General features: G+C 45.3%; 1 protein-coding gene across 4 annotated transcripts in view; it reads right to left on the reverse strand.

The window, feature by feature from the left end:
- Window positions 1-7,631: 7,631 nt before the first annotated feature.
- UQCC1 (ubiquinol-cytochrome c reductase complex assembly factor 1) overlaps window positions 7,632-13,153 on the reverse strand; it is a 46,149-nt gene continuing 40,627 nt past the window's right edge. For all 4 annotated transcript variants that reach the window (XM_079321315.1, XM_079321314.1, XM_079321316.1 and 1 more), the window contains exons 9-10: window positions 11,836-11,949; window positions 7,632-8,788 (exon numbers count right to left, since the gene is read on the reverse strand). In XM_079321315.1, the coding sequence (XP_079177441.1) occupies window positions 8,654-8,788; window positions 11,836-11,949 (249 nt within the window). In that variant the 3' untranslated portion in view covers window positions 7,632-8,653. The remainder of the gene's footprint in view (window positions 8,789-11,835; window positions 11,950-13,153) is intronic.

Below are 13,153 nucleotides of genomic sequence, written 5' to 3' on the forward strand. Positions count from 1 at the left end.
CTTCCCTTCCCTTCCCTTCCCTTCCCTTCCCTTCCCTTCCCTTCCCTTCCCTTCCCTTCCCTTCCCTTCCCTTCCCTTCCCTTCCCTTCCCTTCGTCCCCACCCTTGGCATAGCAGGCTCTAACCTGTTTTGTCCCTCACTGTGCTCTCACTAGAAATGCAGATGCTGGAACTTGTTCTTGCTTGAATCTTTTTCCAAATCAAACATGCTTCTTAGTGTCAGTTATAATGAACCACAAATATCCCAAATGGGTAATCAGACTCGGCAAAGAAACTTACTCATCCCTGAGCCACAGATAATGCTCCTCCTTAGCATTTCTTGGGAGCCCAGCTCTGCTACACCAGCACCTGGCAGAAAAGCCAGAACAGTCTATTTTTTGACACACAAAGTCATGGTGTTTGTAGGAATCACAGAAGGGATCTTGGTCATTAGACACTGCAGGAGAGAAGAGCAATATTTCATGTGCTCTTTTAGCATCTCCCTGGAAATCCTTCAAGGACACTCACCCTTAGGAATTTGGTGCTGTGCAAATGATGATACTGCCCACATGTTGTTTATTGGGGATTAGTTAAATCCAGCTTCCCAAAAGCATCATGGATTTATTTTTGGAGGAACAGTACAAGCAGGCATTGCTATGTGAGTTAAAGCACTTTGTACTAACACACCATGAGAACACAATTCATGGTGTGAAGAGCTGCAGAGGAGCAGAGATCAGTTCACTCTGGAGCTACTGGACTCCACACAGGCAACCAGGGAATAAAGAACTGGCTGGAGAGTTGATGTGGTCAATTGGCCTTTTATCTGCAAAATCCTCTGAGATGAAATAAAGTCATGTAAAAGCTAAATGTGTGCTCTGGAATAATCATGGAGCAATAGTCAATGGAGAGAGACGGCCATGCCTGAGTGTGAACCAGCATATCCAGACACCAGCCTCTAAATCAGCTGGGATGAAACATGTCCCCAAGGGACGGTCACTCTCCACGGACTACAGCTGAGTAGGATGATTAGTTTGGATTAGCTGTCTAGTCTCTAGATGCCTGAAGTCAGGACGAAGCCTCAGCAGGATTGCAAATGGAAAGAACATTGCATTGATTGAATCAGGAAACAGAAGCTGACTGCCAGTTGGCTGTGATGCAGTTGAGCAAGGGCAAAGTAGGAATGGGACAAAACTATACCAAAGCTGCTGGCACAGAAGTGTTACGGTGAAAGTAGATGTTAGAACAGCTTAAAGAATAACTTAAAATGTGAAGCAAACTGCCAACCCAGTGTAAGGAACTTTGGGGAAGTAACAAAGGGAAGGAGCTGTAACATGGTGCGTGTTTTTTCTGGAGCTGCTTTGCCAGAGTGATAACATAAAAGTTAGTTACCAAATGTAAGTTACCATCACCCTACCTTTTGCCTTCCTAAACAGATTAAAAGAGTGTGAATTTAAAAAAAGTAATGAAATACATATTTTCTGCTGCTGATTCTGTGAAGGGGATTTGTAAAGGGATTTGCACTGTCTCCAGATGGTGTTTGATAATTTCTCATAGTCCTCAGCACATGAAAGCACACAGGTTGTAAACATCTCCAGCCTACCTTGCCAGGCTGGGCTCCTTCAGGGTTGGTGGGGAGAGGCAGAGACTTCTAGGAGTCAGTTACCTCACCCTGCAGCAGACACCTGGAACAGGTCCCATGAAATATGCCTTGGAAGCCTTTCCTCACTGAGCAGCAGGAGCTCAGGCTACCCAAGTCAGTGACAGAGGTTTACCATGCAGACATCTAAAATTAGATGAGAGGTGTCCTGTCCCTGCTGTCTGGCTCTAATTAGCACTCCAGAGGCTGATTGGCCAACACAGGATGCCAGCTAAAAGCAGGGATCTTATCTGGAAGCATTGTCTACACACCTTCTGCAATCAACAGAGAAAGATGAGGGAAAAATTCCCTCTGGCTGAGCAGATGCCCCAAGTGCCACTTCCAAGTCAATGTCCCTGGGCAGCTCTGCTCTGGCTGATACCTGAGCTCGGCTGGGATCCAAGCATTAGGCAATACTTCATTCTTCCATCCCACAGATGTTCTTGGAGCTCAGCAAATACAAACACCTTGCCTGGGCTTTCCACAGAATGTACCTGCTGCTTCCTCTTCACGCACATGGGAGGCAGCCTGCCAACCTGTTTCCTGATAGATCTTGGAGAGCATTCACCTGGGAACACGAGAAACCAAATTTGCTTATTTTTCCCCTCTATTTCAGACTGAAACCTCAATCTTCCATCTCAAAACATCAGGGTGCTCCTCAGTGCTGTACCAGCATTTTTGGAAGGCACCGGATAGCAGTGCTCCATTGTGCAAAATGCACTGACCAGATGCACTCAGCCAGCAGAGCTGGATGAAAAAAGTCCCAATTTTAGTTCCTGTACTGAGATCTGTCAGTGCTGAACCCACAGAGCAAAGTCAATTCTCCCTATTGTTGTCCAAGGTTCCCAACTTACAGAATCTAAACACAGTGGCAGCACACAGATTTTGTGTTACATCTTTTCCATTCATTTGTTAAGACCTTCTCAAATCAGAGGAGAGACAGCCTCACACCTGCATAGCTGAAGGAGGGCACTGGACACCAGTTGCCAACCACAGGCCAAATGATCCAACCACAGATGATGTCAGGGGAAATAGGGACCCTCCCATCCCCTGCTGCCCCTGCCCAGTGGTGTGCCCAGCACAGAGGCTCTATCCTGTTGCAGCTCCAAGGTCTCTACCACCCCTGTGCCATCCAGGGAAGCCAATGTGGGTCCATGGAGCTGCTGTGGGGCTCTCTGAGGTGCAGTCCCAAGCTGCTCTGGGGGCTGATGCACTGCTGGCAGGAGAGGGATCACAGTGTGCTGCTTCCCTCAGCTGTTGCCCTGCACTGAACATGGGAAAAAGCACTTCCAGAAACCACTTCTGTGTCTCCTTCCAAATGGAATCCACAGAGACAGAACTGGGTGTTGTAGTATCACTGGGTCTGATGGAAGGAAGAGGGTGCACAGGGAAGGATGTGGAACATTGAGTAAATCTACCTAAGATGCCTGGTTTTGACAGGATGTGGAGCAGGCCAGGAGCTGGCAGGTGGGATGAGGAATGAAGGATCCCAGCTCACTGTGATGTAGCCGTTAATGAAGGCTTTGTGTGTGCAGGACTCCTCACTTCTAAAACAGGCATGAGGGAGCTCTCAGCCCCTGAGAGAGCTGCAGCAGCTTCCCAACAGGATCCAGGCTCAGCAGCTTGTGCAGGGCCCTCTTACACAAACACACCTGCATGAGACAGCAACAACAGGACAGCAGATGTTGCTGGTTACAGATGTTGCTCTTCACATAAGTTAAACTGAGGAAGTTTGCCTTGGAAAAAGAATTGAAAATGCCTTTTCTTATACACAGAAGGCTCTCTAAAAGAAGTTTAAAAAATTCAAGGCAGCGTTTGGGAATGTTTCCACTAACCTGTTCCCAGTCCCTCTGGCAGATCTATTGCCACTTGACCTAAACTCTCTGGCTGCTCCCAGCATATCACATCTGGACCAATCACTGAGATGTAAAAGCAGAAGGTGGAATCACTTTCATGTGAGCTCTACATTCCCAGTGGAAGGATGAGGCTCAGGCATCTCGTCTGTCCCACAAATCAGTAGAACAAACTGCCCAGCAGGTAGAATGACTGTAAGCAAAACAAGTACTCCCTCAACATGTTCAGCAGCTTCAGGAAGAACACACGTAGAATGCAAGGGGCAGTGGTCAAAAAAAAACCTCTTCAGAGGAGTCTGGAAAGACCACAGGATTGTTAATATGCAACTGCCCCATCAGGGTCCAGAAGGCCGGGCAGTCCGTGGCACCCACATGTCCCTCTGCGGGAGGAAGAGGGGCAGACACGCTGCATAAGCAGCAGAGCCCACTGTTCACTCATGCTGAGACTCAGGGTCTTCCCTATGTCCTTGCCAAATTTCCCAGGCTCTCACATAAGCCCTCTCCTTGCCTTCTCAGACCTTCAGGAAAGCATGGAGCATGCTGAGGGCCAGGCTGTGCAGACACAATGTGCCCAAAGATGGAGATCATGCTCCTTGCAGCACAGGAACACCATCACCCAGAGAGCTGGGACAGGTGTCCCTCCAGCCAGGGAGAGCTGGACACAGTACAGGTCAGTGGCAAGGAGAAGACATGGATTCATCACAGCCTCTTGCAGAAAAAAGAGCAAAGAAGCCTAGATTAGAGTTCATTGATCAGAGACAAGAGAGATCAGAGAAAGCAGGGCAGATGTGAAGAGGTAGATGGGGAGAAGCCCATACAGGGGGGTCTCCCCTAGGAAACCTAGACAATGCTCTCAGACACAGGGTGGGATTCTTGAGGTCCTGTGCAGAGCCAGGAGCTCGACTCAGTGATCCTGATGGGTCCCTTCCAGGTCAGGATATTCCACAATTCTATGATTCCAAATTAGCTGCAACCAGCATCACTCAAGAAAAATGCTCGTGTACAATGCTGTTGCCATGACCAAACCCCTGCAGTGGGACATGAAATAACCACTGCATTTGTGGCACAGCTCTCTTAGCAGAAGAATTCGGATGATACAGCAGTTTCTAGGTATGGATTAACTTAAACACAATTCCCCACACTGGAACTTTCCTCTTCCTGGAAGGAAGCACCCAGTGCAGCTTTGAAGTCCAATGCCTCATTCAACACCTCTGTAGAGGGGATCAGCAAACCTCTCCAAATGCTCAAGCAGTACTTCAGCACATCCCTGGGATGCAGAAAACCACCAGGATTAAACCCTTCTCCAACAAGTCAGAGAATGTGGAAAATACAAGTGGGTCACAAGGTAGGACATGGCTCTCACTGCTCCACACAGTGGCACTGGCACATTCACAACTTGCACAACCAGTCCCCTCCCAGCTGATCCTCAGCGCCCCCCCCCCCCCACAGCTTTGCTACTCTTTGCCTACTCTGCATTCATCTAATTGAAAGCTCTGGTGGAAAAATTTGTTTTTAGTGTCCAGTTTCTGCTTCCCACATTTGCCATGCCGAGAGCAGGACAGTGGTTAATTCCAACTGCCAGGTCAGAGCAGCAGTTCTGAGCTGAGGGCTTGGTGGGGCAGAGACACAACTGAAAACATCACTTTATGGAAGGTGAGGATGAGAGTCACAAATCTGAGAAGTGGCAATTGCATGCACTTCAACAGGGCTTAAGCAGTGGATAGCACAAGAAATGTGGAGATCATCGAGGATGCCTGTGCTCTCAGCACTGCAGCACTTGGAAGATGCAGGAGAAAACACCCAAAAGTGGTGTAAGCAAAGCAGGCAAGGTGACACAGGAAATATTTAACCACCTAAAATAGAGAGTGAGCATTTAAGAGTATCAGATGACTCCCCCTTAGTCCAAAACATCTCAAAAGTATCACCCTAAAGCAAGAGACTTCCCAGGTCTCTATGAGACAAAACATGCTGCTATCCTCCATGGTGCAAAACGGAAGAGAAGGAAGACACTGAGTGCTGTCCCTTCTACCCACAGAATGCAACCCAGAATCCAGCTGAAATCATGAGTGCTTCCTAGGGGCTCATATCTCTTCATTTTAAGATACCTGGAAAAGTTGAAGAGTAAGTCCTTTGGAATCCTAAGCAATGTCCAAATGCTGTATATGAGATAGGAGATCAGGCTGTATGATAAAGTGGTTCCTTCCAGAAGAAATTCACACTGTTATGTTCATTTAAATACAGTAAGTACCTCTAAGCTGATGGTCTGAGACCACTTTCCAAAAACACAACAGCATAAACAAAGAACTGTCTATATGAAAAATACCTTCAATCATTCCCTCTGGACAACTTTGAAAATAGGAAAAGTTGGCTTTACAATGTTTGATTAACTCCCCCGGTTCTGCAACCCTCAAAGCAGAGTTGTGCATAAGAATCACTCACCTGACAATCTTTGCTGCTGGAAACACTTGCAGAAGGCAGATTTTTCTACCTGGAATGTATTTTCTTTCCTCCTGGCTGGAGAGATGTCTTATATAAGATACTGGCAATGGCAGCTTTCTAGCTCACTTTTCTTCACCTCGTGAGAGCAATAGGGGTCACATTAAAATCCCAGAATGGTTTGGGTAAGAAGGAACTTTTAAATAGAGCTCATTTCATTCCACGTGCTGCCATGGACAGGGATACCTTCCACTATCCCCAGTTGCTCCAAGCCCCATCCAACCCGGCCTTAGGCACTTCCAGGGGCAGCCACAGCTTCCCTGAGCAACCTGTGCCAGGGCCTCCCACCTTCACAGGGAAGGATTTCTTCCAGGTATCCAATCTAATATTGTGTAGGATCCCATCTCTGGGTAGTTAGTGACTGGGAAGCAAAGTCTTCCCTGGTCCTGTGTAGTCTCCAGTGCATTTTTACTCTATCAAAAATTAACCTTTTAATTCATAGACAGTATCTGCCTTGTTTTTTCCCGAGGCTCCACACACCCAAGTACACCCCAGTGCTGGCTCAGCCCTTACATTGAGTGGGTGAAAGCATTTCATGGCCCAGCCAGAGCCGTGATTACAGGCCTTTATTATCACCCTAATAAAAGGTGCAAGGGCAGGTGCCAATGACTGCAATCTGGCATCACCACTTGTGAAGCCTCCTGCCCATAAACACAGGGGAAGGTTCAGTTTGACCACATGCTGTCCCACATTCAGAGCACAAAGGTGTTCTCCCATCCAGGCCAGCCGGCCCAAGAATTCCAGCAGCTCTCTGACCTCTGCAGTCACACACGGTCCCGGGACTGGACGGTGGTGTTCTCCCAGCCCTGTGTTCCCATGGCATGGACAACATGAGCTCAGGGTTAAATTACACAGCAGGAAAGGGGTTAAAGTTTAAATAACTGTTTTGTATATGAATTAATGTACGTAGCTTTGAGCCAAAATATCTACCATTAATTTTTCCACCTATTTCAGGAGCAGTAATATACACAAAGTAAAGTTTATTTTGGTACTTGGTATACTTCACTCTCATTAAAAATAAATTAATCAGCAAATTCCTACACAGCTCAGCCTTCTTTTATGTAAATACAAGCCAGCTGTAATGAATTACAAGGTGTTATTATCTCACACACACTGTATAATACTCCACACATAAAGAGGTTTCTCTGCTTAGCTCAGCTTTCAACAAAAGCATCTTAAATAAACTGCAAGCAAGTTGTTTGGGCTGTAATATTTTCACAGAGAAGGGATACACCTCACATAGAGAGAGGGGCTCTTTACATGACTCATTTTATAAGAAGTTAATCTGAGGAAGCTTGCCCTGGAAAAAAATAACAAAATGCCTTTTTTATACACAGAAGGGTCCATAAAAGAACATTTTAAAAAAAACCCACAAGGCAGTGTTTGGGAGCCTCTTTGCTGCATCCCACTGCTTTTTACATGGGGAAGGGATGGCAAATATTCCCCATGCACTATGATGAAAAGTAACTTGGGAAGGAAGAATAGTCACGGTCAGACATAGTTACACTTTCACCAGACTAAGGAGCCAAAAAATCAAAGATTAAATCCACAAATTAAGGATTATCACCTTCTACTTTTGCTTAATACTTTTATTAGGAACAAATCTTGATTTTGTAGGGATTATTCTTATCAAAAGCACACATGGAACAGAATACAAACACACAGTAATTTAACCCAGAATGACATTTATTATTGGCTGAGATTTTGTACAGGAGAGAAATGAAAACTGTTTTTGCCACTGACCTGGAAAACAGCCTGGTGAACCATCCACCCACACAGAGCACCTTGGCATCTGCTGATTTCACCAGTGCAGCTCCTGCTCCCCTAATTAATTAAAATGGTGTTGGCACCATTTGCCTGCACAGCCATAGAAAGTTTTCATTGGTGTTGAAGGATCTTGCTAAAAAGCCCTGGACCACTGCTTTGGGGGATGTAGGATGGGGCAGAGTTATTTTCATAAAGGAATTCCTAGAGCACAATTCTACAAAGAACGTGGAAGTATCAGCAAGGCAGACTGCAACATCAAGTACTGAGACAGCTTTTATTGCCAGCCCAGCCACAATTTGGTCTTTTATCTCCCTAAGACAGCCAAAGCCACAAAGATTGCTCAGGACTGTGCATTATTTTTTGCATTCTCTTATCCTTGTGCAACAAAGTGGAGAGTTCCTAAAAGGGATTTTCATAGAAAACCCTTCAGAATCTGTTAAAGCAATTCTTAACTCAAATAAAGCAAAGATGGACCATTCCATCTTGATACCAGGCATTTAAAATATATACTTAAATCTAAATATGCAAAGTTTAGATTTACAATTACAACCATTCAGGGAGCAGAGGACACTGCTGTGTCTCTGAGTAGCAGCTCTTTAAACGAGGCAAGGTACAGAAATGTCTTTCTGAGAGATCTCTACATCATGGCGAATACCTGGTTTCCTAAAGGCAGAAGGCAGCTCTGTCCATTTGTCAGCAAGGGCCACTTGGAGCCATCAAAAGGACAGAGGTTCTTAAAACAATGAGCATTTATTTGTAGGTGAAGATTCAGGAGCACGGCTGTCCAGGAGGCTACTGAGGCACTATGGATGGGAGAGCTAATGAAATATTTTTCTTCCAACTGCACACTGTTCTTCCTGACCACACAGCCTCAGCCAGTCCCATTCCAGGCATACTTCCCAAGCTGTTCTGGCACGTGGATCTCAGAGTCCTTCATCATTGTAAATGGGGGACAGGGGCTTGAGGATGCTGCGGGCATTGCTCTCCACCAGCGGCCGCCAGCTCACCTCGCCCGTGAGCAGCAGATCCTCCCCGCTCAGCGCGTCCAGGTGCTGCACCTGCAAGCACAGCAAGTCACTGCCACATGTCCCATTGCCCAGCCAGCTCCATCAGCAGCTACACAAACACCTGGCTTTCCAAAAAGCAAGCACAACAAGGAGACTTCAGCCTACTCTGCCATTTGTGTGAGGTAGACCTAAAAAGGTCACTTCCAACTGTGAGACATGATGGAAAGGCCAAGATAAGGATCTGCAGATCCTCTGGAATTCCCTGCATCACTGCTGCCTTGGCTAATGCCTCCTCTGAAGCTTTGGCAACAGGGCAAAGAGGAGCCACACAAAGCTGCCATGAGTCACTTCATCCTCCTGCTGGTTACCGCAGGGAACACTGCCCGGACCAGCACCCCACGGACAGCTCCCATCCTGCACACAATTGAGACTTTAGCTACAGAAAATTGGCCAGACCAGCAGGGAACTCCTGGGATTTATCACAAAAAAGGACATGTGCTGGAAGATGTGAACATGGAACAAATGCTCATCCTCACAACAGAAGAAATTCCTGAATGGTTTGGGTTGGAAGGGACCTTAAAGCCCATCCAGTTCCACCCCCTGCCATGGGTAGGGACACCTGCTATTAGACCAGGCTGTTTCAAGCCCTCTCCAGCCTGGCTGTGAACACTTCCAGGGATGTGGCAACAACCCCTCTGGGCAAAACAGTTGATATCTAATGTCATTTTAAGGTGCAATGTAAGCAAAATAAATAAAAAAAAAACCCTCTCATCATACAGCAGAGGGTCAGCTTGCTGCCACTGGTCAAGATAGATATGGCACATGGGGGGGGGGGGGGGGGGGGGAAGAAAAAGTCACTCAATGAACAAAGACAAACCCACCACCATTAGCTCAGGAAGGCAAGGAGAGCTGACCAGGGGCACAGTACATGTTGTCCTGTCAGTATGTTCTCCTCTGGCATCCACTAATAGCCATTGTTAAAGACAGGATCCACAAGAAACTGTGGGGACTGCCTAGTACACAGTGTTACTGGAAACAAAGGATAATTGGACAAGGAGTTTCTCAATAGGGGAATGAATGCACCCATGGCCACAGAGGGTCACACTGGAAAGCCACCTAAGCACAACGTCCTGTTCCTGACAGTCACCACCAGCAGTCTTCCCAGGAGGAGTTAAATACAGTGCACAATGCTCTTTTCCTTGTTCATCTTCCCTCCCTCTCAAAATCTGTTCATTCACAGATTTTGAGTTTGAAGTGGTTGTGGATTTAAGAGCCCTGGTCAAACTTTTCTTCCATAAACCTTGCCAGTGGCTTTGGAACCCACATGCAATTGCAGCACCCCAACTGTGACAATGTTCTGTCCCTGCATTACTGTGTCCCTGAACACCTTTCCTTGTTCACCTTTCACATGCCTTCGAGATTTCCCAGAGATGTCTCCCATTTTTTCTCCAACTCTTTTTTGGGCAGGAGATTCTACTCATTCCTAATAAAGGACCAGTTTCACTATCACCCTTAGTGCTCCTCTCTGAGCCTTGTCAGTTAATGTTTTATCCATCCTGGTAGTCAGCACTCAAACTAGACACATTATTCCAGCTCAAAATGGTACCAGAGATGTAAAACTGGCATCATAGCAATATTACACCCCTATTTCTTCCCTTGTAGTTCTGAACATTTTTTTACATTTTTTTAAGCACTATGGAGTGCTGAGCTGACATTTTGATAATACAACTGTAATCTCAAGGCCTCATTCCTGTGGTAACAACTCAGAGCTCATTGGTACCTATGTAAAGCTGGGAATGTTTTCCTCAAGTGCACCACTTGTCTGCAGAAATGACCTATCTGCACAGAACGTGTGCTCATTCCTCTCCAATGTGCCACATTTTCCTGCCTGATCGCTCTTTCCCATTCAACTGCTGATTGCTTCAGACCTAATCTTTGCTTGAATATCCAGAAGTGCAACAAATGCCCCATCTGCCAAGAAATTAACCCAAATTGCATACTTTTTATATGTGTTTATCCCCAGCAAACTTTCCTACAACTTCACCATTGAGCATCAGCAACTTTCAGCATTTAATTAAGTACCTCCCAAGAATTCTCTGGCATTCCCAAAGCGTCGTCAGTCCCTTTATTTCCCATTTTCTCAGACACACACTTAAGTACTTGTCTCTCCATACCTTTATCTGATCCTGAATATGGTATTGGAAACATTACAGAAAACGATGATGTGAAAGTTCTGGTCTTTAATTTCCTGTCCAATACCCTCCACTTTTCCTCCACAACCTCTCTTACCCCTTTTCTTTGGCGCACACACGGACTTTATCCTACCAACATTTCCTAGAGATCTGGTTCACAAACCTCCTCGGCTGAGAGGACAAACACTACCACTACTCAGTGTTATCTCCTCCAGGTAATAACTGAAAGAAACAGAAATAAATCTGGAAAACAAAACCCATTTGTTTCTTTTCTTTAAAGGTCACTAAGAGACTTTCAAGCTCTAGGCGCTATTTCACTATGAGGAGAATCCCAACTCTCTAACATTGATAACAATTCTACAAAAGGTTGCAGACTATTTCTGACACATTTTGCCAAATGTGCATGGGTCCAGAAATAGGTGAGCAGGATTGCTTTCAACATTCCATTAATTTCTCTGCAGCCATTTGTCATCAAACTCTAGTAACAAACTGTTCTCTCTGGTGACCAGGACAGGACTTGAGGGAATGGCTGGAGCTCTGCCAGGGGAGGGTCAGGAGCTCAGGGAGAGATTCTAGCCCACAGGGAGCAGGCATGGCCCCAAGGCTGCCAGAGCTCCAGGAGTGCTCTAGGACAGTGCTGCCAGGGATGCACAGGGTGGGATTGCTGGGGTGTCTCCACAGGGCTAAGAGCTGCCCTGGATGATCCATGAGGGTCCCATCCAGCTTAAGACATTCCATAACTCTATAATAAATATCATCCAGTTTCCAGATTTTTACCTTCTTCTCCTTAAAAATGATCATTGGATATTAAAATCAGATTTATTTATGGGAAGTGAGCTGCATAGCAAGCAACAAAAGCAAGCACTCCCTGTTCTGAAGCAGAGGCTGAGGAGAGCGGGGCCGTACCTGTTTGCGCACGTACTCCACCAGCAGCTCCAGGTGCCGAGGGTCATCACAGTTCCTGTTAAAAAGGTTTCTCCAAAGAGCTGCTGCCAGAACACGATCATCACACAGTATTCCCTAAAGGGAGGTACATAAGGGGATTAAAAACTGTATGTGAAGAAGGTCTGAACACAAACCACTCCCATTTGTGTACTTGGCCTCTGGCCACGGCACCTGTCCCCGAGCCCACAGCTGCCATGGGCTCTGCATATGGAAAGGCAGCAGCATCACTCTTTCCCAGAATGGAAAAACAGCCCTGGCCTTAAATTAATTTACAGAGCAGCCTGTAACCAATTTTCTGGCAAGTTAATTTGGAAAAAACCTAGGTCAGGGTATTCCTAATGTCGCAGTTGATAACTGAATTTCTATGTTATGAAATCTTTACCATGCAAATGGTGATATTACAGAGAAGGCAGATACGTAATCCAATGTTGCAGAACTGTAGTCTTGAGTTTGCTATTTTTCTTTGCTTTTTTACTTTTTATTCTAAATGAGAGAGAAATCCTGCTTATCAAGAACTATCTAGATTTTTCCAATTAAATCCAGCATTAGCTTTGGTTTATACAAGAACCACATCCATGTCATTTGTTATTTATAATGTTATTTGTCACAATTCTCTTGAACTTTTATTGTCTTTTTAGATTGTGGTGTTGTCACCACAAGCTCATAACTCCTGTCTTCTGCTGACACATTTGCCAAAGGCAAAAGACTTTAAAATATTCAGTTAAAAATTTAAAAAGTCAACATTTGTATTTATCAATTAATTTAATTAATTAAAGCAAACATTTTGTTTCCAAAAAGAATGTCAGCAAAGCACAAGCAGCCAAATCCTAGCTATACTTAAAACTGGATTAAACCTTGCATGTGTAACTGTCTACAAGTCAATGAGAATATATTAATAATGCAAATCAATGTGCAAAAAAATAGTATCATGATGTAAGAGTATCTAAAGAGCAACACTCACTAGAGCAAAAAAATTATGTAATCATATTTTCCTCTTAAAAGTCTTGCAGACACTTGTGCAGAGTAGTGCTTTTGCCTCCCTGCATTATTAGGTACTGCCTATAAATATTCTCACATAGACTCCCTATTAATACTCTATAAATCCTCTCTTTGCTTTCAAAGCACAGTAGAGTACAACAGGATTCAGAGGGAGGAAATGATTTAGTAGTGGCCAAGAAGGGATGGTGAAGCAGCACAAAGAACACCCTACCTTCCATACCCCATGGTTTAAATCCATATGCTCTGTGCTGTTTTATTCTAAGAACTTTCACTTAAGGCT

This window comes from Erithacus rubecula (assembly GCF_903797595.1).
Source record: "Erithacus rubecula genome assembly, chromosome: 18".
Lineage (NCBI taxonomy): Eukaryota > Metazoa > Chordata > Aves > Passeriformes > Muscicapidae > Erithacus > Erithacus rubecula.